The sequence below is a fragment of the Felis catus genome, chromosome F1, assembly GCF_018350175.1.
Source record: "Felis catus isolate Fca126 chromosome F1, F.catus_Fca126_mat1.0, whole genome shotgun sequence".
NCBI lineage: Eukaryota > Metazoa > Chordata > Mammalia > Carnivora > Felidae > Felis > Felis catus.
Window position 1 is genome coordinate 67,576,479 of NC_058384.1, and position 27,252 is coordinate 67,603,730.

At 55.8% G+C, this 27,252-nt stretch overlaps 2 protein-coding genes across 13 annotated transcripts in view; one reads left to right on the forward strand and one right to left on the reverse strand.

Moving 5' to 3' along the window:
* Positions 1-19,828, forward strand: part of LOC101087446 (GON-4-like protein) — a 74,382-nt gene extending 54,554 nt beyond the window's left edge. For 8 of the 12 annotated variants that reach the window (XM_045048748.1, XM_045048747.1, XM_045048745.1 and 5 more), the window contains 16 exons: positions 253-424; positions 1,823-1,967; positions 3,320-3,470; positions 7,766-7,882; positions 8,256-9,914; positions 10,421-10,676; positions 11,238-11,422; positions 12,166-12,363; positions 13,915-14,058; positions 14,548-14,691; positions 14,794-14,913; positions 15,960-16,073; positions 17,046-17,244; positions 17,691-18,309; positions 18,405-18,507; positions 18,888-19,828. In XM_045048748.1, the coding sequence (XP_044904683.1) occupies positions 253-424; positions 1,823-1,967; positions 3,320-3,470; positions 7,766-7,882; positions 8,256-9,914; positions 10,421-10,676; positions 11,238-11,422; positions 12,166-12,363; positions 13,915-14,058; positions 14,548-14,691; positions 14,794-14,913; positions 15,960-16,073; positions 17,046-17,244; positions 17,691-18,309; positions 18,405-18,507; positions 18,888-19,037 (4,476 nt within the window). In that variant the 3' untranslated portion in view covers positions 19,038-19,828. Of the gene's footprint in view, positions 1-252; positions 425-1,822; positions 1,968-3,319; positions 3,471-7,765; positions 7,883-8,255; positions 9,915-10,420; positions 10,677-11,237; positions 11,423-12,165; positions 12,364-13,914; positions 14,059-14,547; positions 14,692-14,793; positions 14,914-15,959; positions 16,074-17,045; positions 17,245-17,432; positions 18,310-18,404; positions 18,508-18,887 lie in introns of those variants that run through there. The other 4 variants (XM_045048742.1, XM_011291184.4, XM_045048743.1 and 1 more) reach the window with 3 other exon arrangements.
* Positions 19,381-23,208, reverse strand: MSTO1 (misato mitochondrial distribution and morphology regulator 1). Its single transcript, XM_023247675.2, has 14 exons — positions 23,048-23,208; positions 22,824-22,959; positions 22,446-22,515; positions 22,273-22,348; positions 21,984-22,038; positions 21,763-21,901; positions 21,473-21,590; positions 21,266-21,400; positions 21,025-21,177; positions 20,670-20,801; positions 20,414-20,598; positions 20,086-20,190; positions 19,900-20,012; positions 19,381-19,650 (listed from the first exon to the last, which is right to left on the reverse strand). Exons 1-14 carry the CDS (start codon positions 23,129-23,131, stop codon positions 19,436-19,438), a joined length of 1,716 nt encoding a protein of 571 aa, XP_023103443.1. The 5' UTR covers positions 23,132-23,208; the 3' UTR covers positions 19,381-19,435.
* Positions 23,209-27,252: the final 4,044 nt, after the last annotated feature.

Consider the following 27,252-nt stretch of genomic DNA (forward strand, 5'->3'; position numbering starts at 1 on the left):
TGAGAACCTTAGTTCTAGCTGGGGAGCCAGACCGAGCATCCTGCAGGCTGAGCGGTGGAACGAGTGTCGGCGCCCCTCCTGGATATCCAAGGGCTCAGCCACAGAGTGCTCTGGGTGGAGTAATTATAGTGATTGATTTTTACCTGTGTTTACCCTCTAGCTGGAGGGCAGGTCTCCCCTCAGAGGCTGACAGGGGCTCCGCTAGTGTTAGTCGTCTGGGACTGAGGTCTCCTTTGTGCCCTGTCTTCCCAGAAAGAGCTGGGAACCTTTGCTCAGAGCTCCGTCGCTCTCCGCCATCAGTTCAACCCGAGGTTTCAGACCTTGTTCCAGCCCTGTAACCTGCCGGGGGCAGTGCAGCTCGTGGAAGCCTTCAGCACACATGTCAGCGTCGACTGGAGTCCTCGGAAAACTGTCAAGAAGACTGGTACGGGACAGATCTGTTCACTTCTGCCTTTACTTGCCTTGACAAGTGGGAGTCTCATCCCATACCTGGCGTCCTAGCAGACGGGACGTTTATACCCACTGCCTAAGTTCTGGAAGGACGTGACAGTGCTTGGGCTTCCGTGAGGGCCGGGGCGGTGGACAGGACGGTGCAGGGGGCAGAGATGTGCGCTCCGTGCTGAGAAGTGTCCCAGATAGATGTGAGGGTGGGAAGTGCCACGCGCGAGGTCGGGACAGCCTGGGGTCTGGCAAAGATGAAAGTCAAGTGCTTAAGCTGGTTTGTGGTTAGGGTTTTACTCTCTTTTTCATTAAGAAACTTTTATTTTCCTTCATGGTTGCAATGGTGTCTCCATTTTGAATGAAATGTTGATTTGGGGATTAGGCACAAATCAGACGTGTTGAACATTTGCCACGTTCGGTATTCTGAAGATGGTGCTGGCTGGCTTTCTACCTTGCGTCGCTGAGTAGTTTGTGAGAAAATGTGTGCTGTTGCCTTGAATGAAATGATTGCTTCTGATTTGTTTCCTGGGTTAGAAGATTAGTTGTGGTTTGCTCCGGGTGTGTTGGTCTTCGGGTTTTCTTTTTAAATCCCTGACTTTTGCAGTGAAGTTGCATATAATTGAGTTTAAGTACACTGTGTCACACACAGGGATCTCAAACTAGTTTCTTAGCCCTGTGTTGGTAATGAAAACTTGCACACCGTGGTGATAAATGCCGCCTGTGGGGTCCCGTAGTTTCTTCTGGGGAGATAAAAACATTTGTGGAGGGAGAACCACGAATTCAGTCGTGTTTCCCCTCTCTGGAGAGGCAGACAGGCCTGGAGTTGAGAGGCTGAGGCAGCAGGACAGAACTGAGTGAGACGGAGGTGTCTCACTCCTCCTATGGCTTTTGTTCCCAACCCAAGGAGGACTCTGGGAGGACTTAATGAAAGTTAAGTAAGAATCAAATCAAATAAAATTTGGAATACCAGGTTTGTGAGGGAGATTGAAGAAGTTCACATCTTACCCTGGAAGAAAGCAAGCATTGTTGAAGGTCACTTATCTTCCAAGGATCTAAAGGGGGAGAGGAGGTAACGACTTTGAGCACACAGTGAGCCGGGTGTTCTCGGTCATCATTGTCGTGAGTGTCCCTGTTACTTAGGGGTTAGGGGTCCCACACGGGAAGGGTGAGAGGACTAGCTGGCAGGAGCCCACGGGGGACTCCCGGCAGGCATGTGTCAGGCCGAGGACGATGGCTGAAACCTTGGGCGAGGCAGGGCAGGAGGGCGGGCTTCCCTAGGGAGGGACGGCTCTAGATAAATGCGAGAATGCATTCGGAAGCTTTTGTCAAGCCCTCTTTTGTTCTAGAATTTCATTTACCACAGGATTTTGTTTTCTCACAGCAGATGAATTCCCCTGTTTGCCAAAGCAAGTGGCTTGGATCCTGGCCACGAGCAAGGTGTTCATGTATCCGGAGCTACTTCCAGTGTGTTCTCTGAAGGCAAAGAATCCCCAGGATAAGATTTTCTTCACGAAGGCCGAGGACAAGTAAGAGTTTACTGTGGGGGAACAGATGCACAGGGTGACCCGAGGAGAACTAGTTGTTTCTCTTGTGCTCAGGGGAGATAGGGCGTGTGTCATCAGACATGGACACACAAGGCCAGAAGCAAAGCGGTCTCACTGGGCCCACTCCTGTGCTGTGTCCGCAGCAGCAGTGCCAGGGGGACTGCTCTTTTTGGGGAACAATGTGCAGTTTTGAAACATTTTTAACTTGTGTTTTGTTTTTGAGTTATTGTAAAAACCAGTCTCATAGTACTGGTAGAAGAAATTTTTCAAAGGAAAAAAAAGTAAAAAAAAAAATGTTTTTGAAGTGTCTATTTTTGAGAGAGAGAGAGACAGAACGTGAGCAGGGGAGGGGCCGAGAGAGAGGGAGACACAGAATCCGAAGCAGGCTCCAGGCTCTAAGCTGTCAGCACAGAGCCCGATGCGGGGCTCGAACTCATGAACCGGAGATCATGACTTGAACTAAAGTGGGACGCTTAACCGATGGAGCCACCCAGGCGCCCCAATGGCAAAAAATTTTTATCTGTTATTCTAACCACCCTAAGACAATGATTTTTCTTTTTTTCTTTCCTTTGTGGATTTTTTTTTTTTTTTTGTAAATTCTCCTGCTGTAGGGCTTGAACTCACAGCCCTGAGATCGAGAGACACATGCTCTATCCACCTAGCCAGCAAGTGCCTCCAATGATTTTTCTTTTTGCATTTTCCATGTAATCTTTATTGGCAATTTAAGTATAATTTTGTTTTGTTTTTACCTAACGCCTTGAAATTGTTCTTCTGTACTGTCACGTTGTCTTTACTTTTGTTTCTGTGTGTTGTCTTTTAAAGTGATATTTAATGGCCTTACGATAGTCCTTTTATTTGCCACTTTTATTTTTTCTCCTCTCTTGTTTTGCTGTTGTAGCGAGGCTTCCCCAAGGATCTGTGTGCATAGAGCTTTTGAAAGTATTTTGGGTTTACCCCTTTGGGTAAATTGCCAAGCGTGAGGTTATTTGACGAAGGTCACGAACACTTCCATGGCTCTTGATTTGTGCCGCCCACTGCCGTGGCGGCCTGTGGTGTACAGGTGCCGCGGTTGAGTGGGTCCTGTGGGGAGGCGGTTGGTGCTGAGTTTAACGTCACCCAGAGCCCGTTGTTCATCTCATACTTGTTCCCTGAGCCCCATTCTCCTTCCTTTGCCTTCCTTTGAGCTGAGCAGGTCTTAGAACCTACCAGCTCTCAGGAAACGCCGGCCACTCTGTGTCGACTCACGCAAGAATGAGGTGTGGGAACGGTGGGTCGTACCCCGCGGAGTTCTCTGGGGAGAACTGCCCCGCTGGTCAGCACTGCCCCTCTCTCAGTTTGTTGGCTTTAGGGCTAAAGCACTTTGAAGGGACCAAGTTTCCGAAGCTGCTGATGAGCAAGTACCTCCTCACCTGCAAGACCGCCCACCAGCTGACCGTGCGGATCAAGAACCTCAACATGAACCGCGCGCCCGACAACATCATCAAAGTGAGTGCCTGGCTCCTCCCGCCCCAGCTGGGGGCTCCCGGGCAGCCCTTCCTCCTCTCGAAGTCCCTCGTCCTCCTCTTACGGGCATTTCTCCTAAAAATAAAAGCATCCCAACTCTTAAAATATTTCTTGACCTCACGCTTCTCTCTAGCCGCCTATCTTCTTGGCCTCCAGCCTTCTTGAAAGGGTGAACGACATTCCACCGTATCCTTGTCCTTGGCTCTTTCTGTCAAAGTTAAAAGTGCATACTTTGTAAAAGGTACCTAAGAGCTTTGAAGAGTCGGATAGTTCTGTGAGGCTGATCATGAAAACTGATATTTCTCTCTCCGTTTCCTGCTGCCGTTTTGAGGGGTGGCGTGTCTGCCTCCGTGTCCGGGTGGCTTGCGGGTCGTTGCCACCGCTTGACGTTTTGCCCTGAGGCGTCACTTAAGTCAAGCGCAACCAGGGCGGCGGAGACTCAGCCCTCCCCTCCTCCCCGTGCCACAGCCCCTTGTCACCACCTGGCATCTCCTGTTGTCTGGCTTTCCCACGAGACCACAGTTGGCTAGATCGTGTTCAGGGCTCACGTTAAAACGTGATAGCGCGCTGTGAACGCTCCTCGCAGCTGAGCGGTGTGGTCCAGCCTGGTTGCTTGGCTTTTCCTGCGGGCATGTAGTGTTTTGTGGGGTAGTAGTTGCGTTTGGGGCAGTGGGTAGAGCTCGCTCTCAAGGGTGTGTGCTAGCTGGTCAGCACTGGACTTTACCTCCATGTTACAGATCTCCTCTGAGTGTGTTCACAGTGTGCATGTTCCGTCCCTGACTCCTCTGAGGCTGTTCCCTCTGGACAGGCTGCTCTCTCGCCTTGTCGCACAGTGTCTTTTTGGGCTTCCCCTCCCCATCATCCTGGGGCTTCCTTGTGCCTCTTACCTGTGTGCATCCTCCTAGTCCCTGAACCCACATCTGTTTCGTGTGCTTTATTCACCCTGTTTTAGTGGAGCACAGCCTCGTCGCAATCTGGGGGAGAATGCTAGAGAAACAGGTGTTTCCGTTTAGACTGTCCGTATTCACGGTATTCACGCTCCGCGGATTGGACCAGAGGCTGTGCCTGGTTTAGCTGCTGTGCTGTATATTTGGTTTGTGTGTGTAACTGTTGTCACCGTGTGACATAAGGTCTGGCCATTGGGAGAACCTGGGGGAAAGCTACGTAAGACCTTTCTAGTTTTGCAACTTTTTATGCGTCTGTAATTGTTTAAAATAACACGTTGAAAAATATATCCCTTTTCTACTCGCCACCTTTAGTAAGTCTGGAATTTGAGGTTGGAAATCCTGTTTTTTTAATATATTTAATTTTGAGAGAGGGAGTGCGAGTGCACGAGCAGGGAAGAGCAGAGGGAGAGAATCCCAAGCAGGCTCCACACCCAGTGCAGTGCCCGACGCGGGGCTTCATCTCATGAACCGTGAGGTCATGACCTGAGTCGAAATCAAGAGCCAGACGCTTAACCGACTGAGCCACCAGGTGCCCCAAAGTTGAAAATAATTGTTCTTAGCAAGTTTAAGGGCTGGGGTGCCTGGGTGGCTTAGCTGATTAAGCGTCTGACTCTTCGAAGGACCTTGCTGCATTTTCTCCTAATCGCTACTTCCGCCTCTAGAGATTTGATGCCATTTTGCCTCTTGAACCTGTGTGACACCTGCGCTTCCTGTCCCCCTACAGCATGTAGGGTTTTCCCTTTTCTCCATTGTTTTGCAATTTCATGGTAATATGAATGCCTAGAATGCCTAGTATGGGTCTGTCATTAGTTCTGCGAGGACTGGGCGGCCCCCGCCATTGGCCTGTCCGTGTCAGGTGCCCGGCCTCCCCGCGGTGGTCTCCTGCTGTCTTCTCTTTTTCCAACACTCGATCTTCTGTTGGCCTTTCTGGCATGTTACTTCAGCTTTTTCTTTTTCTTGTGACTTTTTCTTTCTCTTTGCTTTTCCTGTTAATATTTTTAATTTCCGATAGCTTTTTTTTGTTCATTGAATAGTTTTTAATGGTGGATGGCAGAGGGTGCGTGGGAAGCAGGACAGGACGGAGGCTGGACCTGTCTCCGGCAGCCTCAGTCCAGCCGCTGCTGTTGGGCTGGGGGGAGGCCGCCGTCTGGCTACACCAAATGGGGTGGGATTTGGGCGGCACCTGTCCTCTTTGTCACCCGGTTCTGCTTCCAGCTTTACCCCCACTTCTCTGTTTTTCTCCAACATCTGTCTAGCTGGTCCTTAAAACTTCTTTCCGTGTGGGATCTGGCTCTTCCTTTCCCTGTGTCTCTACTCATCCGTCCGCTCGTTAGCTTTGAAGACTGTGTTGCTTTTACCTTTTCTTCCATCTGCTCTCCATATAGGCTTTCACCTCACCACAGCTCCCTTCTGTTTTCATGGGGTTTTAAGAAGGAACAAAGCTGGGGTGCCTGGGTGGCTCAGTCGGTTAAGCGTCCGACTTCGGCTCAGGTCGTGGTCTCACAGCTTGTGGGTTCCAGCCCTGGGTCGGGCTCTGTGCTGACAGCTCAGAGCCCAGAGCTCAGAGCCTAGAGCCTGCTTCAGATTCTGTGTCTCCCTCTCTCTCTGCCCCTCCTCCACTCATGCTCTGTGTCCCTCTCTCTCAAAAATTAATCAACATTAAAAAAAAAAAAAGAACAAAGCTAAATGGATGTGTTTAATCTGTTTTAACAGTAAGTTTCTCCTTTACTGTGTAACCGCTGCAAGTGTGGACGTCTTCCCTGCAAAACCTCAGTGCATTCCCTGCTAACGATCCGGGGGCTGTGTTCCCATTAGCGATCTGGGGGCTGCTCTCTGGCTCTCCTCTGGGTGGCTGTCCCGCTGACCCTGCAGCTTGCTCACTTCTGCAACCCCCTCTTGCTCTCACTGTGGCTGCTTCCCCAAGTCTGCCTGCCCTGCTCAAGTGTCCGTGTTCCACAGGGACCTTGCAGCGTGTGGGCCCTTCCACGTTCGTGCGTGTTGGCGCGATCTGTCTCCTCACGGTCCTCGGGTCTGTGTCTTCGGTCTGGACTTTTCTCCCAAGTGTCTGCGTCGCGTCACCAACTGTTGCCAGGAAGTCTTCTTTCGGTCTCCTTGCTGACTTCTCAGTCTGAACCGTGTCCCTTTGCACCTTCCAGGTGTTGCCACCAACCTCCCCCACCAGCAGACCCCCACTTCCCCCGCCACACCACTCGCCCCTGCTGTGATCTGCTCGTTCTGGTTGTTGTCTCAGCCCACGTTGCTGCGAGTTCTCCTTGACCCCTGCAGCGTGATCACTTCTGCCTGCTGCTCTGTCACCAAGTCCTCTGTTGTCTTAACCTGCTTCCTACCCTGCTGCTCATTGGCTTAGTGCTGGCCTTGGCGACACCGTGAGGAACACGCTAGTTTCTACCCGCGGTTTCTGGCTCCATTTATCCTGTCCCTCACGTTGCTGCCATAGCCACCTCCAGATAACCTTTCTGGACACGAGTCAGACCGCCTGGTGTGGCACAGAAGGCCCGCCGTGTCTTACCTCTGACTTGTCTCTGAAAGTCTCTCCATGTTCCTGTGTTGCAGCCAGACCAGTCTCTGTGGTTCCTTACATGCATTCAAGGTTTGGAACCAGAAGTCTGCTCTGCCCGTTCCCCACCCCGCCCCGCCACTTTGCTCAGCAAACTCTATGCCTTTAAGATTCATCTATAGTTGCATCTGCTCCAGAAATATCCTTATTGTTCAAATGTCAGATGTGTCATTGTTTGGTGCATTTTTGTACTCTTTCACAGAGGATGTCATTGTTGACCTCTTTGACTGTCTCCTACTAGTCTGTAAGCCCCTGGGGGGCAGGAATGTCTTCTCTTATTTGTACCCTCAGCCTGTAGCACAGATGTTGCTTGAATGGATGCTTACTGTCACCGTGAGTTCACTTTCCCTGTAAATTTACTCTTAAAACTGTCTCCGTCTCTCTTTTCTTCTTCTTTCCCTCCTTTCTGGGGTCCCTTGCACCGTTATTTCCTTAATAGGAAGTGTCCATGTGTCCCGGATGAGGGCTCAGGCACTGTCATGACAGCTGAGTAGGAGCAGGTTTTAAGTATGAGCGCTCTGACCATCTGCTTCCTTTTCTCTGTGACCTAAACTTGTCCCTGTCTGATGACACAGAGTGTTGTAAAATCTTTATTGGAGATTAGTGTCATTTGAGGTGTAGAAGCATTTAACATGTGCTGTGTGTGTGTGTGTATGTGTGTGTGTGTGTGTTAGAGCACACTCCTCTCCCCAGCCTGACAGGGCAGTGTTTCTGGACAGAATGTAACTCGTGTTTCATTCCTTCTTGCTCAGTTTTATAAGAAGACCAAACAGCTGCCCATCCTGGTGAAGTGCTGTGAAGAGCTCCAGCCGCATCAGTGGAGGCCGCCTGTAGAGAGGGAGGAGCACCGGCTTCCATTCTGGTTAAAGGTGCAGCCTTGCTCCCCGAGTGTGCATGCGGCGGGGGGACACCACACCCTGCCAGAGACGTCAAGGGCCACTTTATGCCTTCAGAGCTGGAGTTGCAGGACTGGGGCCCAGGCACTCCTCCTCATGCACCCTTCCTCTCCTGCTTCTTGTCCTTCCCCCAGGTGGCTCCACAGCCTTCGATAAGTGGTGGGTCAAATGCATTTCTAGAGGCTGTGATTGGAATGTAGTCTTTGTAGAAATTTCGTGTCCTGCAGGAGAAACCTTAGAAAGATTTCTCGAGACTGTCCGGGAAAGGCCCCTCAAATCCAGGAAGCCCTGTTCTTTTTGCCAGAGTCTGACATGTGCTGGATCCGTGTGTTCTTGTTCTCAATAGGCCAGCCTGCCGTCCATCCAGGAGGAGCTGTGGCGCAGAGCTGACGGCGCCAGAGGGGTAGGAGGTGTGACGGGAGCCGCTGAGGTCAGCTCAGAGCCAGGCCTGGGGACAGGCAGCTCGGAACTGGGGAGTGAAACTCCGTACCCACTGCTGTTGCCCAAGGGTGTGGTCCTGAAACTGAAGCCAGTTGCCAACTGTTTTTCCAGGAAGGCCTGGAGACAGAAGCGGCCGTCAGTCCTGAAGCCCCTCCTAATCAGACCCAGCCCCTCTCTCCAGCCTGGCTCCACCCCCGGGAAAACACCGGCGAGGTCCACTCCGCCAGAAGCCCCTCCAAGCAAAATGGTGGTCCGAATTCCTCACGTGATCCAGCCAGCTGCCGTAGTGCAGACGGTGCCAGGTGTCCCTCCGCCGGGGGCCCCTGGCGGGGACAGTTTTGAGTCTCCGACGGCACTGCCTTCCACGACCCCTGAGGCCAGGACCGGCTTCTCCCTGTCTGAGCCCCAGACTGCGCTCCCCTCTGCCCCTGTGCCCAAGGTGATGCTGCCCTCGCTTGCCCCATCTAAGTTTCGAAAGCCGTGTGCGAGGCCGAGAGCCTCAAAGAGAAAGGGGGCCAAGGCCTCTCTGTGTCTGGAGCCAGCCTCCCTCATCCACCCCGTACCTGTTATCTTCACTGTGCCTGCTGCCACGGTCAAGGTGGTGAGCCTTGGCAGTGGCTGCAACGTGATCCAGCCTGTCAGTGCGGCTGTGGCCCAGAGTCCACAGGCCATTCCCATCACCACCCTCCTGGTGAACCCCACTTCCTTCCCCTGCCCACTGAGTCAGCCCCTTGTGGCCTCCTCTCTCCCACCCCTGATTGTCTCCGGCAACTCTGTGAGTCTTCCTGTCCCGCCCGCCCCTGAAGATAAGGCCCCAGTGAGTGTGGACATCAGTTGTCCTTTGGCTGAAGGGAAAAATGCCTTTCAAGGCCTAGAACCCAAATTAGAACCCCAGGAACTGTCCCCTCTCTGTGCCCCTGTCTTCCCCAAAGAGGAGCACAGCCCAGGGCCACCAGCAGCAGACCGTGTGTGCCAGGAAGAGCTGTCGGAGAACAGCGCCTGTGGCTGGACTCTTGTGAAAGCAGAGGATGGGGGGCAAGGTCTGGAGCCGCCCCTGGGCTCCCGAGAGTCTCTGAGCACACCCCCCCGGGACTTGGAGGACGTCGTCAAGATGGAGCCCAAAGACCCCGGGGAGGACGCCTGTGAGGACAGCAGGGCAGGGTGTTCTGTGGGATTGGACGCTGGCTTCCCAGGGGAGGAGCCAAGGAGGCCGCCCGTCTTACAGCAGGAGGAGGAGGAGGGAAGTCAGCCAGCGAGAACCTCTTCAGCCTCTCGGGAGCCTCGGGACGAGGGACACTCGGGAGCCGTGAGCAAAGGCTCTCCGAGGACCGCTTCCTCCTGTGCCGACCCCGACGCGGCGCGCAGCAGCCCCCCTGGGAAGTCTGAGGGCTTCACTAGCGCTGACTGCCAGGCGGCCGGGACCCCGGCTGGGCCGGAAGCTGGGGCGGAAAAGGATGGGCCGGAGGAGGAGGAGGAGGAGGACTTTGATGACCTCACCCAAGATGAGGAGGACGAGATGTCATCGGCCTCGGAGGAGTCTGTGCTGTCTGTCCCGGAGCTCCAGGTGAGAGCCAGGGAATGTTCTCATGTGTCCTGTGGTCTCAGCCATCTGCCTGATTTACGGATAGGCCACCTGCTTGCTTGCTGCCTCTAGATAGTCCTGCCTTCAGTTTGACTCTTGAAAACGTTGCAAGACACGCTGTGGGGGTGGAGGCGAGGGGAGGAAAAGGGTGAACTTGTACTTACGAGTTTCGCTTGGCACAGGGTCCCTTAACTGTTAGATCGAATCACCTGTGCACGGTTTGAACGCCTACGTGTGTAGGTCCTGAGCGTGGACCCTGGCAAAGGAGAGCCGTATTCAGGGTAGAGGGTGGCCTTTCAAAACGCATCTTCTTCCCACTGTCCCTTGCCACCAGGCTGCAAGCGTAGCTCTCCCTGGGTGCCGACTCCACGTTGGACCCCGGAGGCTGTGCCCAGGCAACCGTGCTCCGGTGTCTGTGCTGGGGGGTTGTGCCGGTGGCTCCTGGCGAGCCGATGCCAGCCCTGGGGATGCTCTCGGGGGGGTCGCAGGAGACGATGGAGAAGCTGACCTGGCTGGCTTCTGAGAGGCGCGCGGGCCAGGAGGGCGAGTCCGAGGAGGAGAACTCCCAGGAAGAGAACTCTGAGCCCGAGGAGGAGGAGGAAGAAGAGGCAGAAGGGATGGAAAGCCTGCAGAAGGAGGATGAGATGACAGACGAGGCCGCCGGAGACCCTGCTGAGAAGCCGCCGGCCACCTTTGCCTCGCCCAGGACAGCTCCGGAGGCGGAGGCCGGCAGCGCCCCGCCAGGTGAGTGTGCGTGCGGGCGTGTGCGGGGCCCAGCTGGCCTCCTTTCTGCCGGGCGTGCAGAACAGTCTAGAAACCAGGTGTGAGTTTTCCAAGGAAATCCTCTGGACCTCCCCTGCCCTCCGCCCTCCCCAGACACGTTTGCCCGGTCGGTGCCTGTGCTGATTTGAACCAGCTGTTAGATTTGTTACCGGGTTCATCCCGGGTTTTCGGTGGCGCTCAATCCATCTGTCACGTGTGAGGCTGAGAGCTACGTTTATTTCAGAAGACACTGCCGTTCCTCAGCAACACGTAGTCCTCCGAGAGCCCAGCGTAGGACTGTGCTCGCTCTCAGGACTCCCTTTCTCAGTGCACAGTAGCGGAGGTGCCCTGAGTGTCCCAGAGAGCACGGCTGTGCGGCCCGCACAGGGCTCACCTGCCAGTCTTGCCTTCCCACCACTTTCCCACCAGCTCTTCTCCCGAGGCCCTCCCAGACCCGGAGCGGGGGGGGGGTCTCCTGAGGAGCCGGGGCGGAAGGGTGGCGCGGTGGGGTTGGAGCAACCGTGGGCTTGGTGTCTTCTCCAGGAGAGGGTGGCAGGGCTGCCGGGAAGGGCCGGAGCAGCCAGCGGGCTCGCGGCCGGCGGGGAGGCCGGGCCCGGGCCAGCAAGGACACCTCCAAGCTCCTGCTGCTGTACGATGAGGACATCCTGGAGCGGGACCCACTCAGGGAGCAGAAGGACTTGGCCTTCGCCCAGGCTTACCTGACCAGGGTAGGCAGATGCCGCTTCCTGTTACCGTCCCTCCGAGCTCGGCTGCTTCTTCCAGGGATCTGTGTGAGGGGCCGCGAGGCACAGGGCTCAGTGACACGTGGCTTGTCGTAGTCCCTGAGCATCACCCCTCTGTTGTTCAGACAGCTGGGAAAGGTGATCCCACCATCATCGTGAGGGGGACTTCACGGGTTGGCTAATAAAGGCCTTTCCCGGGCTCGCAGCTTGAGAAGAAAGACCTATTGTGCATCGGCCCGAGGGTGGACCTCAGGGAAGCACCTTGGTCTCCAGAGACATGAGCCAGCCTGTTCCTGTCTTGTGCCACAGTCTCATTCTCTTGGTCCCGCCCCCCCGCCCCCCCCAGCAAGGGGGTGTGCTCGCAGTGACAGTCCTGCCTCACCTTCCTGACTCCTGTATTATTTACCCTCAGTTGATGCTGTGCACAGGGCGCTCCTTCTCTATTTCAGCGGGGAGCTGAAGTCCGGGACAGGGTAGGACTGTGAGCTAGAGAAACTTGCTGGTCTTGTGGGCAGGGCTGTGGTTTGTGGACGCCCGCCACCGGAAGAGAGCTGTGCCTCGCTCGTGGCGCAGTGTCCGCCACGAACAGATCTGGGGATCTGTCAGGAGCGGCCTGTGCAGGGCGGGTCTCGGAGCTCTCTAGCGGGGCCCCTGCTCCTCGGTCCGTGCTGCTGTTTCGTGTTGGGGCCCGCGGACAGAGCACTGATGGTGGCACGTCTCCTGCGCAGGTGCGAGAAGCCCTGCGGCACGCCCCTGGCAAGTACGAGGACTTCCTTCAGGTTATCTATGAGTTCGAGTCAAGTCCTCAGCGGCAGACCGCTGTGGATCTCTACAGAAGCCTGCAGATCCTGCTCCAGGACTGGCCTCAGCTGCTCAAGGACTTTGCTGCTTTCCTGTTGCCCGAGCAGGCTCTGGCCTGTGGATTAGTAAGTGGATGGGGTTGCTGGGTCCGGTGACAGTGGGGCCGAGCGAGGTTTACGGACACTGTGCCCGTCCCCCGATGGCCCCTGGTCAGATGACCCTGGCATGGCCCACAGAGCCCTCTTCTTTTCAAGAGGTGATCTTCCCGGCCCCTCGTCTCCCCATCTCTTTATGTGTGCCGTGTGGGGTCGTACCTTTGCTTGCCGTCACGGGCCTCAGGTAAATCATGTGCCCTCTGCGCCTCACCGTGGTAAAACAGGTGTTCGTTCAACAAACACTTAACCGAGTGCCTAGTACATGTTGGGCAGAGCTCTAGGTGCCGAGAGTACGGCCATTACAAAAGGGTGACATCCTTGCCCGCGTGGAGCTTCCGCTCTCCCGGGAGAGTCAGGTGATAAACGGTGAAATGCATATAGTAAGTAGGTTTGAGGACCAGAAAGCCGACAGAAATAGTAAATGTGCATAGCGCTTCCTGGTGACAAGGCCTCACCGAAGAACACGTCGGGAGGGAGGAGTGAGGGCTGTCGGTGGAATGGGGCAGGGGACCACAGTTGTATCACGTGCACGGTGGTGTGGGATGGCCGGCACGGAAGGTGACGTTTGAAGTTTTGGAGAGAAATGTGTAACCACGAGGGAATATCCCGGTAGTTCTGGATGTCTTGTCATGGTTGAGAGACACCGGAATGAGTGGTGCAACGAGATGGTTCTGATGGTCTTGAGGCAGTCACATGGGAGTGGGGTGATTTTTGTTTTTTAGGTCTATTCTTTTGAGAGAGGGAGAGACAGAGAACAAGTGGGGGAGGGGCAGAGAGAGGGAGAGAGGATCCAAGGCAGGCTCTGTGTCGACAGCAGAGAGCCAGCCCTATGTGGGGCTCGAACTCACGAACCGTGAGATCATGACCCGGGCTGAAGTCGGCTGCTCAACCGACAGCCACCCGGGTGCCCCGGGAACGGGGTGATCGCACACCCTGCCATCCGCTCTTCCCCTGTGGTTATGAGGCTTAGACGAGCACTCGTGTGCAGAGCTTTGTAAACCGTGTGGTGCCACACACAGGGCCTTGAGTGTGTGACTTCACAGTCCGTGAAACCGCAGCACCCCGACGTGCGCTTCTCTTGGGCCTGTTCACGTCCCCGGTGTCGTGGGCTGGCTGACGTTGCAACCCTCGGGTGGACGCCTGGCTCTTTTAGCATATTCTTTTTTTTTTTTTTTAATGTTTATTTTTGAGAGACAATGAGCAGGGGAGGGGCAGAGAGAGGTGGCGGTGGGGGGTGGGGCGGGGAGGGGTAATACAGGATCCGAAGCAGGTTCCATGCTGTCATCACAGCCCGATATGGGGCTCGAACTCACCAACCGTGAGATCATGAGCTGAAGTCAGACGCTCAACCCACGGAGCCACCCGGGCGCCCTGGACTCCAGGTCTTAAAGTCCGTCTCGCGGTTGCAAAGGAGCCCCGTCAACCTCAGTCCCCGGCCCGCATTTCCTGTCTTCTGCTCAGAGCACTCTGGTCTTGCTCAGCCGCGCAGGGGACTCTCTCGCCTTCTTTCCCCTGTGGTAGTTTGAGGAGCAGCAGGCTTTTGAGAAGAGCCGCAAGTTTCTCCGGCAGCTGGAGATCTGCTTTGCAGAGAACCCCTCGCACCACCAGAAGATCATCAAGGTCCTGCAGAGCTGCGCGGACTGCCTGCCCCAGGAGATCAGCGAGGTACCCTTGCCCGTCCTGCTTCCTCCCCCTGCGCACCTGCGCCTCCCACCGTCCCCTGACCGGGCCGTGTTCTCTGGCTGCCGGGACTGTGGACGTCTGGAGGGGCGTAGAAGGGGAGGACTTTGTAGGCTTTTCTAAAGCCTAAGGTCCTGGAATAGGGGGGGCTTGTCCCTTGAAACCTGAGCCTGACTGCCTCAAGGTGCCCTCAGTGCCCTGGGAGGGAGGTGCAGGGAGCAGGTGATGCTGCCTGAGCTGGGGGTCACACGTATCGTTAGTGTCGTCATTGGGGGTCGCATGTACTGTTAGCACCCTTCCAGCGTAGGCTCGCGAGCAGGGAGGGGTGAGTGAAGAACCCTTAGCCTTCAAAGAGAGGCTTCTGTGTGTCCCTCAGGGCACCAGGGAAGTGGGCCTTGGGAGTATGTGGGTCTGGTGTGGGATGGCCACCTGGAGAAGCCTGGGGGACGTGTCTGTCCCTTGACACCCTCTCAGCTCAAGACACAGATGTGGCAGCTCCTCAAGGGCCACGACCACCTGCAAGATGAGTTCTCCGTCTTCTTTGATCACCTGCGCCCAGCGGCCAGCCGGCTGGGCGACTTTGAAGAGATCAACTGGACAGAGGAGAAGGAGTACGAGGTGCGGGGCCAGGGGCTGCGGGGCTTTGGGAAGCGGGATGGCCGTGGGAGCGTGGGGAGCCTGCCCAGGGGCTGCGCTGAGCAGCACCCACTCGTCCCCCAGTTTGACGGCTTTGAAGAAGTGGCCCTGCCTGATGTGGAAGAGGAGGAGGAGCCCCCCAAGATGCCCACGGCCTCAAAAAGCAAAAGAAGAAAAGAGATCGGGGTCCAAAATCACGATAAGGTATCCGGGTTGTTGGGCGTGATCTGTCAGTCGTGAATCGGGCCTTGAGTTTCGTGAGCACTTCTCTGGCCGAGTGTGCCATGCGTGCTGCAGGAGCCTGAGGTCAGGCCGTGGAGCCCCTGGCGGGAGGAGCGCGGATGCTGGAGAGCACCCCACCGGCCACCCCATTAGGAGGAGGTCTCCCCCCTCTTCTCTCTTGCTCGGAGCTATTTCTCTTGGGTCTTGTCTTCTTCCTTTCTGTTGGTACGAAGATACAGAAGCGAGCCCCCACTTTAGCAGCACTGGTGACAAAGTGCACGTGGCTCCTGGAGGCACGTCTCTGGTCATTCTCTCGGTGAGCCCCGTGGCAGTCCCCCCAAGAGACTGCTCTCGTTTCATCTCACAGAGGCAGAAACGGACGTTCATGGCGAGGCCGTCGCCAGGGCCTCGTGTCCATAAGTGGCTGTGCTGGGGTGCCAATAGGTCTGCACAGACTCCCTGCCCTCTGCTGCTCTCCAAGGAGTCCGTTTTCCTGAATGTCTTTTACTCTCCCTTGCGGAAAACGGCTTCTTAGCTGGATGACCTTGGGCAGCTTACTTCACCTCTCTCGGTTTCAGTTTCCTTGTTGTCGGTTGGGATCACTTGCATCCGAAATTACTGAACACAGAGTGTCGTGTGGGGGCCTCCAAAAGCACAAAGAAAGCCCCCCTCAATGGGGCTGGGAGGGGGCAGAGCTCAAGGCACGGGGAGGCAGGAGCGAAGGTGGTCGAGTCAGGTCACGCCCTGTGACGGCCGTTCCTGGGACTTTGCCTCAGATTGTATGTGACTTACGTGTTTCTTGAAACATCTGGGCAACTGGGAGAGGTCCATCTTTGGGTCATTTAAGGGTGGTTTCGGGGATTTAGAACAGGCTGGGATTGAGAGTTCCTGGGCCGATTGGAGAGTTGGGGGCTCATGAAAGAGGAGGCCGGTGTGGGTACTGGGGCGACCTGTTCTGAGGCCTCACGACTCCGCTTTCTCTCGGTCCCGGACGTGCCGGGCGGCTAACCAAGCCCGGTATCTCCTAGGAGGCCGAGTGGCCGGATGGCGCCCGGGACTGTGCCTGCTCCTGCCACGAAGGAGGCCCCGATCCCAAGCTGAAGAAAAGCAAGAGAAGAGGGTGTAGCCGCTGCAGCAGCAGGGTGAGCCGGGCCGGGCCGCACCGAGGGGCGGGCGTCCGCACTGCCTCCCTGTTCGGGGTGAGGTCCGCTCCCGCACGGGGTACCGCCTTGAGCTCCTGCAAGGACGGCACCCACGCGATAGGCGGTGCACGCGCTATTTGAGTCAAAATAGAATCTTTTACACGTGTGCAATGGATTTGCTTTTTTTTTTTTTTTTAATTTTTTTTCAACGTTTATTTATTTTTGGGACAGAGAGAGGCAGAGCATGAACGGGGGAGGGGCAGAGAGAGAGGGAGACACAGAGTCGGAAGCAGGCTCCAGGCTCTGAGCTGTCAGCACAGAGCCTGATGCGGGGCTCGAACTCACGGACCGCGAGATCGTGACCTGGCTGAAGTCGGACGCTCAACTGACTGCGCCACCCAGGCGCCCCTGGATTTGCTTTTTAAAGACAATCCTGTGGATGGGGCACCTGGGTGGCTCAGTCGGTTAAGTGTCTGACTTCAGCTCAGGTCACAATCTCATGGTTTGTGAGTTCGAGCCCCGCATCGGGCTCTCTGTTGTCACTGCAGAGCCTGGAACCTGCTTCAGACCCTCTGTCTCCTCTCTGTCCCTCTCCTGCATGCTCACGTGCACGCACTCTCCTCTCTCTCAAAAATAAATACACCTTAAAAAAAAAGTCCTGTGGGTAAAGCTTTTGGAATTGGATAACAATGAACTGCTTCAAGTATTTCTCAGCTCGCTTGCTTGCTTGTTTTTAATGAGATAAACTTGTGTCAAGAAAACAGACCCTTGAAGTAATGCCGGGTCTCTAGAGTAGGGTTGGTTGGCAGCAAAGATACAGTCCTTGCTCGGAGAACAGCGGGCAGAACCAGACACCTTCTGGGTCGTTTAAAGTTGGTGGAGCAGGTGTACTTGCCGGACGTGGGGGCAGGGCTTGGTCGCCAGAGAAAAAGGCAGTCAGGAGACCCCTGACCAAGGAGGCTGTTCCTGCAGGTCTGTGACGGCAGATCCTACAAGAGCAAGGAGCCCCATGAGTCGGCGGGCGGCAGCCCCCACCGCGAGGCCAGCCCTGTGCCTGGTGCTAAGGAGGCCGGGCAGGGCAAGGACCTGCTGGAGGAGGAAGTCCCAGACGAGCGGGAAAGCGTTGAGGCTGCCCAGGGCCCGCCCGGCAGGGGAGCTCTGCCTGTTCCAGGTGAGTGTTCTGCCAGCCCCGCCTCTTTCCCCCCTTTTCCATGTTCTTACGTGCTTCAACCAAGAAGGTCTCTGAGCCAGGACGAGCAAGTCCTTCTTGGACGGAGAACCCCCTCTTTTACTAACAAGTAACAGGAGATCCTTCTGTCCGGCCTTAACTTGCTCTGCTGTGGCCTCTGTCCTCTCGAGGAATTCGGAGTGCGAGGCAGCGTGACTGCGTTCCCTTCCCTGCCCTCCGGACCCTGGTCATCTGCGTCCTGAAGACTGCCATTCTGGGCCTTGACAGTCGGGCTTTTATCTTCATTTAAGTGACTTCAGCCAGCCCCACCGCACTCTTTGAGATTGGGGCTCCATCACAGTAGCCCACCTGTGTGGCCCTGTGGTAACTGGGCGTCCCAGGGCACCTTGACCCCATCCATCCTCTTAGGTCCTTATTTTCCTCCTAAGCAGGATCAGCAGTGGGGAGCACGCAGGAAGTGACCCTGACAGAGCAGCTCGTCCTGGGGGGCCCACCGCCCTGTTCACCCGAGACTCCTCAGCTTTCTTCCAGCCCTGGAGTTGTGCTCTGCGTGGTTAGGAGAAACCAGGCTGAGCGTGAGGTCCTGCCCTGCCCTGAGGCGTCCCCTAGACTTCGGAATGAGGGGGAGGACCAGGAGGCAGTGGGTGAGCCAGAGGCTTCCGTTCCCGCCTGGGATGCTTCGGAAACCGAGAAATGGCCTGGAACCGAGGAGAACCCTGCTTCCTTTCTGAGTCCCGTTTCCTCAAGGACCAGAGACTTAGGGAGGAGACGGTTGTCTGAGGTCTCAGACAGTCCGGGGAGCTGGCTGCTGTCGAGCAGAGCTGGGGTGAAGACCGCACACAGGATGTCCCCCGTCCACGAGTCGTTGTTGGGAACGGACACCTCAGAGACTTCTTCCCAAGCCCCTAGGGGAGGTTTGGTTAAGGACTGTGGAGTGCAGGGCAAGGCTCCCGTGGGAGAGCAGCAGCCGAAGACCACAGAAGCTACTGTTTGTGCCAACAACAGCAAGGTCAGCTCCACCGGGGAGAAGGTGGTGCTGTGGACCAGGTAGGCGGAGGGGGGGCCGCTGCGTGTGTATCCGGAAAATGAGTGCACGTGTCCATTTGGCTAATCTGGAGTTAACCGTGGTATGTGGGTTCCAGGGAAGCTGACCGCGTGATTCTCACCATGTGCCAGGAGCGGGGGGCACAGCCACAGACTTTCAGCGTCATCTCCCAGCAGCTAGGAAACAAGACCCCGAGCGAGGTAAGTGGCGAAAGCCCCGCCAGAGCTTCGGGCCCCAGGGGATCCAAGCACACGGACTGGCGAGGAGAGGCTGGGTTGGCCAGGCAGGAGACAGGACACCAAGCGTGACTGTACGGGTGGGCCCCAAGGAGGGGCCCGACTCGTCAGGGAGTCTGGTTTTAGTTTGAGAGAGGGCGGTGGACCGTCAGGAGCCCACAGACGTTCCAGGTCGTGTTCGGGAGCCGTATGATTTGGGGCCAGATGCTGATGAGCCTCTTGACCGGAGTCCCCTCTCGTGTGGGGAGGGGACAGGCCTCCCGACCTCACTGTGGGGAACAGATGGATTGCTCGATCGGCATGTACTGCTTGGTCAACGTCAGAACCTTCCTCTCTGGCCTTAGGTTTCCCACCGTTTCCGGGAACTCATGCGGCTCTTCCACACGGCCTGTGAGGCCAGTTCTGAGGAGGAGGAGGACGCGACCAGCACCAGCAACACAGACCAGCTGTCTGACCGCGGGGACCTCCTGTCGGAGGAGGAGCTGGACGCGTGACCCTGGGCGCGTGGCGGTGTCATCTGCTGGCGCCCGCCCGCGGTGCTTGTGCTTGGCTGGCGCCCCACCCCCGGAGCTCAGGCTGTAGGGCCGGAGGCGCGGGGGCTGAGGCCGACTGGGGGCGGATGGCTCTGCTAGCTTACGAGTCCTTCTGGGTCTTTCTGAACGAACTTGTGAACAGCATCGAGGGAGTGGGCTTGGCTCCCTTTCTACCTCCCCTCTCCCCCCGCCCCCCTCCCCGCCCGGGTCTGATGGCACATATTTATTGTTCTGTGATCCCACCACAGTGGTTCTAGACGTATGAAGTGCTTGTGTTGGTGTAGCCAGTCCCAGAACATTGAGCTCCTATACCCAGCAGTTTTTATTGTAAACCAGCTCTTTCCTGTTCTTGGGAAGCCTTAGTCCACGAGGCCACCCCCACTCCGGTAGCACTGGGCCAGGCTGCGCAGCTCCTGCAGGGCCTCGTCCAGGTCCCCCTGCTCCACGCCGGCGGCCAGGAAGCTGGCCCAGCGCCGCACATCGAGCTTGGTGAGCTCTCTAGCCAGGTCTCCCAGGGTCCGGTTCAAGGACGAGGAGGAGCAGAGGGCCCCAAGCACTGGGATGCTCTCCACGGCTGTGGAGGGACACAAAAGGAGGCCTGAAATGGCTTTTCTACCCTGGGCTCTGCCGCGCAGACTGGATGGGAGAGTGAACTCACTGGATTGTGTGCCGTCCCCTCGGTAAACCAGTGCTCCAGAGGAAGGCCACGTCCCTCAGGGGCCACCAAGTGAATAAAGGGATGTTTAACTGTGGGCTTTGTTAAGAACCTTCATCTAGGAAGGGATACGGTAAAACCTCTCCCATACCCTCACTGCCCACGTACCTGCCCCAGATGGGGGACCATCCACAACCAAACCGTGCTGGCTGAGGCCTGGGGAGAAGAGCTGGGGGTATGGGGGAGCCACCATGCAGGGAGCCAGCAGCAAGTGGGCAGAGCTGTGGGGCGAGAGCAGAGGTTGAGCGAGAAGTTGAAGGAGGTCTGGGCGCGGGGAGTGGGCATCGCACTGACCTCCTGACTGTGGGCTGCTGCTGTTGTACATACTGGGCCAGGACGTCTTCCCCAGTGGTGCACGCGTGCAGCGGCGAGGGCAGAGGGGTCCCCGGGGCCAGCTGGCTGCCAGAACAGAGCCAAAACCACCATTAATCTGTGGACCAGGAACTAGGGATTTTCCTGTTTGTAGGCCATCAGCGGAAGCAGGACGCTGAGGGTCTTTTCTTAAGGGGGGGAGGGGCAGAAGAAGGAAGAGTGGGGCGATGCCATCAGGATGTCCAGAGGTGTGTGCAAGACCAGGATGGGAGTCCGAAGTCCGACAGGCTCCCTGAACCTGCCCCCTCACCTGGTGTGGCACGCTCTGTCCAGACCCCTCAGCACCACGGACTGGGCGAAGCAGCACGTTCCAGAAGGGCTCCCACATGCAGACAGGGGGGTCCACGCGGCAGCCCCTCCCAGCTGCACCAGAGCGTCGGGAAGGGACTGGCCTGGGGCCAAGGGGAAGGGGATGGTGGCCGCTGCGGTCGCCACCTAAAGAGAAGGGAGAGATCAAGTAGCGGCTTTCTCTCCACTGCGACCGGCACCTGTGCAGCGCTCCGTACCTTCTTCCCAGAGAAGTTCAGCATGTCTGCCAGGTGAGCCATGAAGACTGGCGAGGAACGGAGGCGGTACGGAGCAGTGACGGTGTCCAGGGCTGTGGCCAGGATGGCACCACAGTGGAAAGGCAGGGCGGGCTGTGAAGATACCAAGAAGGGCACCTAGCCTTCAGGGTCTGGAAAGCAGAGTGTGAAGGCAGAACCCTAATGGCAGAGACGTCCAGGCGCTTTGACAAAGGACAGTGTGCTCCAAAGGGGCCGTGTCACGGGTGAGTACAAGCAGAGGGTTCGAGAACAGGGCTGGTGGCAGAGAAAGGCTGGGGTGGGGGGCTGCAGTCCCAACAGGAACCTCGAGCCTTACGTCATAGTGCAGGTGGGGGAAGGCGACGGGTGGCTCCGGTCGCAGCCCCAGGCCCCCGCCCAAGGATAAGGGGCAGACCAGAGAGCTGTGGGCGGACATGTGCACCAGGCCCAACGCTGTGTTCAGCAGACGATAGATGTTTTTCAGGGGGTCCTGGGGGAAGGGAGAGTGACTGTTACGCAGTTTTCTCCCTGGGTGGTCTCGCTCCATGCCCCAGGTCTTTTCCCCAAGGTGTCCTCACCCCACGACTGTAGGGCCCAGGGAGCAGGCCCCAGGTTATTATTCCCCGCCCTGAGTACTCGTCTCGTAGCAACTCGGCGGCCTTGGCACCTAGTCCAGAGAAGCCGTTGTGCAGGTCACACAGGATCTGGAAGCCCTGGAAGGAGACGGTGATGGCAGACGGGGCAGGCCGAGGTCCTGCCTAGGCCCCGCCTGGCCACACGGCTACCTGCAGGTGATCACACTCCTCCACGTAGAAGTGCAGCCTGTCCTCCACGTCTTCCAGGCACCGGGGCTCCTTCAGGATGCTCTCGCCTTGGCCGAAAGCCTCTAGGCGACCTGCTTCCCTGCCGGACGTGACCACAACCAGGACTTGCAGGAGCCCCGACCCTCACCCCCCCCCCCCCCCAGCCCTGCAAGATCCCGTTTGCAGGGACGGCGGGGAAGGTGGCCTCAGGAGCCCCATCAACATCGGTGGGGATCCCGTTTCTCGGTTCACACCCTTTGGGGCCCACGTACCCATCGTGGTTGTACTTCTGAATCATACAGATGCTCCGGGGGTGTAGATGGACCCGGAGGAAATCCGACCAGACTCTGATGCTGTCCTCTGTGGGGGTGAATGGTTTGGGGGCTGCAGCAGTGGTCAGCGGTGGGGGACCTGAAGAAAAACGAAAAGAAGTGTTCTTCCTGTTGCTGTTCTGCCCGGTTCCCTGCCCTGGAGTACCTGGTGGAAGTCTCACCTTTGCCATTGGGAATGGACTTGACCCTCCAGATCCCATCACTACTCAACACTCCCTGGGGAGGGGGAGGGGCAGAGAGAAATCTGCATTTAGTTCCAGGCAGTCTACAGGCAAAAGTTGACTTGGATTCTGACCAAGTCTACAGCCTGCCTTCACCCAACAGTCACATTCTGTAGGAAAAAAAAAGTGCTGCTTCCCAAAATGCCATCCCAAGGTATTTAAAATGATCAAAATCCTTTTTCTCTGCCCCAGTGGAGGCCACTCTAGCTCTAGCAGTAGAGGCCCTCACCTCTGCACTCAGAAGGTCCTGGAGGCCAGGGATCTGGGGATAGAGTTCCTCCCTGTGTGTGGTAAGCTTTCCCTGCCTGGGGGGTGAAAAAAAACCGGGGAAGGATTTCAGTGACCGTTCCTCGCAGCTGTCCAGCTTCCTGTGCACATTCCCACTGCGAACGTCACCAGTACCATGCTATTGCTGCATCCAGCTGTCTGTCCGTGTAGAGTCCACCTTCTTGTTTTAGGGAGCTCAGGCTACCTGTACAAAAAAGAACAGGCAGCGTCGGGTCCAGGCCTCGCTCCTCCCCGCCTCCGGCTAATCTTCCTGCCAGCCTGCTGCCACCGAGCTTTCGTGCACACACTTGAGCCCGGTAAAACCCTCGTCTGGGAGAATCCAGATTCTCCTCCATCCCCAGCCTGGGCGTGAGCTGTGCGGCCGTAGCAAGGGAGCACCGCGGGGTCCCACAAGAGTGCCACACACAGTCCACCGGGTCCCTGCGGCTGCTTGTCTCCGGTCCGCACGCCCGGGGGCTCCTGCGCGCTGGCCGACCCCGGCCGCCGCCTCACCCTTGAGATCCATGAGGATGAGTCTAGGCGTGTACGTCTCCTGGCCGTGGGGCGTCCGGCCGGTCCGGTATAGGACGTCGGGACACAGCTCTCCCGGCGGTTCCTTGGCACCGGTCGGGGCGCACAGCGCAGCATCCTGGGGGTGCACAGGGGAAGGCCTGGCCTCAGCGGGGGCGGCTGGAGACCCCGAGCGGCCCCGCGGCGGCAGCGCCCGCAGGCCTCACCTGCTGGTTCCACCAGTGCGCTCCCACGAAGCCCGCAAAGTGGCCCAACTGCAGCGTGAGCACCTCCCGGGCCCCGCCCGCCATGCCGCCCGGCTCCGCTGGGTCGCGCAGGCGCGGCGGCCCACTCGCCGCTCGGGGCCGATTGGCTCGTCGGCTTGTGGGCGGGGTCTCCGCCCCCGCGCAGTACTGGTCCACACGTACGTCCTTTCCCGTCGGGCGAGCGATTCGTCGGGCTTCGGAAGCCCCGCCTCCACTCGGGCCAGGCCGGCGCGCGCCCAGCTCTCGCTGGGGGGCGGGGCCCGGCGCGGCCGGAAGTGGCCGGCGCGGGGGCCGGGCGTCTCGTGGCGCGCTGTGGGCGGGGCCTGGCGTCGCGCGTGGGCCCCGGCGGCGGCCGAGCGGAGGAGGCTGCGGTCGCTGCGTCGGCGTCCCCTCCCATAGTGCGGGCTGGCCTGACTGCCTGTCTGTCACGTCCCGTGAATGAGGCGCCCTTGGCAGTGTTTTGCGTCTGCCTTTTGTTCGATGTCGTCTGAGAAACTCTCCCCCAACCTTGCGCGTACTTGCAGCTCCTCTCGTGGCCCCGTTGTGCGGGCGCGCCGCGGCCGAGGGGTGCCCTGAGGTCGCCCCAGCTGGCGGCTGGTGGGCGTGCGCCGAGCCCGGCCCCCCCCCCCCTCCCCGCGCCGCTGTACCTGCACGCGCTTCCGCGGGGCGCGCACCTGGAGTGGACGCGTTGGGTCGGAGTGGAGGCTGTCCTCGAGCTTGGTAAATAGCACAAACCTGTCTTCTCAAACTCGTTACCGGTGTGACCATCCACCACCGGTGCGGGCGAGTTTTCAGTCGATGCACCGTTACCTTTAAAGATTGTAGTCCTCATCACGGGTTTTAACTGCTAACGAGGCTGAGAGCGCTTTTTCGTACGTTTATCGGCCAGGTGGAGATCCATTTATGTGACGTGCATGTTCAAGTTTCTTGCCCGTCTTTCTTTTGGATCGTCTTACTGATCTGTGGGAGTCAGTACTTGATTCGGCATACAAGCCGTTTGTCAGTTGTGTGTGTTGAAAGTATCTACGACCACTCTGTTTGCTTTTTCACTGCCTTAAAGGAAGTTTTTAGAAGAATAGAGTTTGTGTTTGCTTTGCTTTTTAAAACATAGTCACATTCACGGACCTTTTCAAATATTAATGCTTTTCATGTTATGTTCCGGGCTCTCGATCCTGTTCTGTTGGTCTGTTCCAATTTCACGGGGTATTTAAACACCGTATTTTCAAAAAAGTGTCCCCAAGGAGATTAAAAAAAAGAGGGGAGAGTGTTAGGGGTGACAGAACAGCAGCTAGTACATGTAGATGGAAGGATAGAATTTCGATTTAGATTGCAGGTATCAATGTAAGAACTTACTCAGACGAAGATCATCAGTGGGTGGTAATTTGTTGGTCAATGGGAAGGTTTCAGGATTTCAAAGAAGCATGCCACAGCTGAACTTAGGCTGTTGATCACATGGCGAGAGCGTATTTTTATGATGGCGGATGTCAAAATTAACCAAGTGATCAAATTTAGCATCACCAGTAATGGAACCAACCGACGTGATGTGATGTGTGGCCAGTAGAACACGTCACCCACCCACTGTGCTCGCGAACGCCTTTAACCTGTATCTGCAGGAACAATTAGACGAGTCCAGAATGTTGGACAATCTGTACAACTGGCCAGATGTCTTCAAAAATGTCAAATAACACCACCAAAACCCCAGAGGGTCTACTGAAGGTAACAGGACACTTAAGAGATATTTCATTGTTAATGTAATTTGTGAACATCGATTGGAATCCGAATTGGCAACGGGGGGCGGGGAGGGGGGGCGGGTAGCCATGAAGATGTTGGGATGACTGGAGAAATTTAAAAAAGCATAGTATTATTGAACATTATATTGATGATGGGTTTCTCTGGTGTGGTAATGGAATTTTGATTATATAGGAGAATATCCTATTCTTAGGAGAAATGTGATAAAAGACTTGTCTGCAATTTCCTTTCAAAGGGTGACGCAAGTAAATACATAGCCCAACGCGGGGGCTCGAACTCACGAACCGTGAGATCATGACCTGAATAGAAGTCAGACGCTTAACCAACTGAGCCACCCAGGCGCCCCTCTTTTTTAATTTAATCAATGGGATCTTTTCTGGAATGAAAATTTTAAATTTTCATGAAGTCTATAGTTTATCAAGTATTCTTCTATGGACCGTATCTTTGGTGTTATATATAAGAAATTGTCCAACGTAAGGTCATGAAGCTTTTGTTCTCTTTTATTTATAATTAAAAAAATTTTTTTAATGGTTTACTTTTTCTTGAGAGACAGTATGAGCAGGGGAGGAGCAGAGAGAGAGAGGGGGACAGTGCAAGTGGGGGAAGAGCAGAGAGAGAGGGAGACACGGAATCCGAAGCAGGCTGCAGGCTCCAAGCTGTCAGCACAGAGCCCGATGTGGGGCTTGAACTCATGAACGGTGAACCTGAGCCAAAGTCGGACACCTAACCGACTGAGCCATCCAGGCGCCCCACTTTTCAGTGTTTTATAGTTTACTTCTTACACTTAGCCCCATGATACATTTTGAGCGTGTGTGTAAATCTGTGGTCCAAATCCATGATTTTGCTTGTCCATAACCAGCTATCCCAGCACAATCTTTTGGGGATTTTCCTCAATATATTGCCTTCATATCTTTGTTGAAAATCAGTTGACCGGAAACACGAGACTTCTGTCTGGACTCAGTGTTGTCTGTGGTTGTACCAGGACGGCCCTGTCATGTTACCGTAGCTTACGTTTTGAAAAAAGGAAGAGTAAGTCTGCCCAGTTTGCTTATTTAAAAAATCATTTTGACTACTCCAGGTTTTTTTTGTTTGTTTGTTTTCTGTATGAACTTTAGGGTCAGTTGCCAATTTTTGCAAAAGAGCCTGCTGAAATTTTAATACTGATTGCACTTATTGGCCAGTCTGGGGAGAATTAACATCTTAACCCCATTGAGTTTTCCAACCTGTGAACACAGACCGTCTTTCCAGCTTAGATCCTCTTTAATTTCCCTCGGTAATAACTTCCAGCTTTTGGTGTATAATTTTGCAGTTCCTCTGTTAAAATTGCCAATACTTTGTATTCCTGCTCTTTGAATTTACTTTCTTAATTGCAGTTTTATTTCATTGCTATAACAGAGACATAGAATTGGTTTTTGTGTTTTCATCTTGTATTGTGGCCTTGCTGAACTTATATTTAGATGTTTTGAGCCTAAGATTTTCTCTCTACAGGGCTGTCATCTGAAAATTAAGACAGTCTTACTTCTTACTTTCGAATCTGGACTCAATGTAATTGAGTGATTAAGAGAAGCCCTAAGAGACTATGCGGCAGGCTTAGCAAGGAGCCAGTAGAAATCGGGGCATGAGGATTGAGTCTATAGTAGAAGGATCTTAAGAAAAAGAGGACTGGATGGGGTAGATTATGATAGAGGATTTGGGAAAAAATTGAGTCTACATTTAGCAAATGACAGAAGGAACGATGGTAAGTCTTCAGTAGGACCTGTGGTGGGACAGCCATACAACTTACTGTTCCACGTTCGTCAATGAAGATGAGGCCTATCGATGGTGGGTTTAGCCACCCAGACATGGAAGCCGGGTTCCCAGCCTCATTTGCGGCTAAGGCTCGGGTCTGCCAGTGGGGTGCAGACGCCCCCTGGGAGGAGAGGAGCTGCGGCCATCTCTGGGTTGCTGCTCTCAGTGGCAGAGGCCGGGGGCTGGGGGTTTACAGCAGTGGGGTGGCTGAGTTGGCGCAGCGTGGGGCTCTGGACATTGGATGTGTGAGTTCAAGCCCCACGCTGGGTGTAGAGTTTACTAAGAATAAAATCTTTGGGGCGCCTGGGTGGCTCAGTCGGTTAAACGTCCAGCTTCAGCTCAGGTCATGATCTTGCGCTTCGTGGGTTTGAGTCCCATGTTGGGCTCTGTGCTCACAACGCAGAACCTGTCTGGGATTTTCTCTCTCAATAAACTTAAAAAAAAAAAAAAAAAGGCTTAAAAAAAAAGCCTATTTTTTTTTTAAAGTTTGATTTATTTGTTTGAGGGGAGGGGCAGAGACAGAGAACCCCAAGCAAGCTCCGCATTGTCAGCACAGAGCCCAAACGCGGGGCTTGAACCCACTAACCGTGAGATTGTGACCTGAGCCGAAATCAAAGTCGGACTTTTAA

Coding starts and splice junctions, on each gene's coding strand:
- MSTO1 (XM_023247675.2), bottom strand. CDS start 23,131: ATGGCGGGCGGGGCCCGGGAGGTGCTCACGCTGCAGTTGGGCCACTTT. Junction 22,349..22,445: donor CTGGATGCAGCAATAGCATG/GTACTGGTGACG, acceptor TTCACCCCCCAG/GCAGGGAAAGCTTACCACAC. Junction 20,013..20,085: donor CAGCAGCCCACAGTCAGGAG/GTCAGTGCGATG, acceptor CTCGCCCCACAG/CTCTGCCCACTTGCTGCTGG.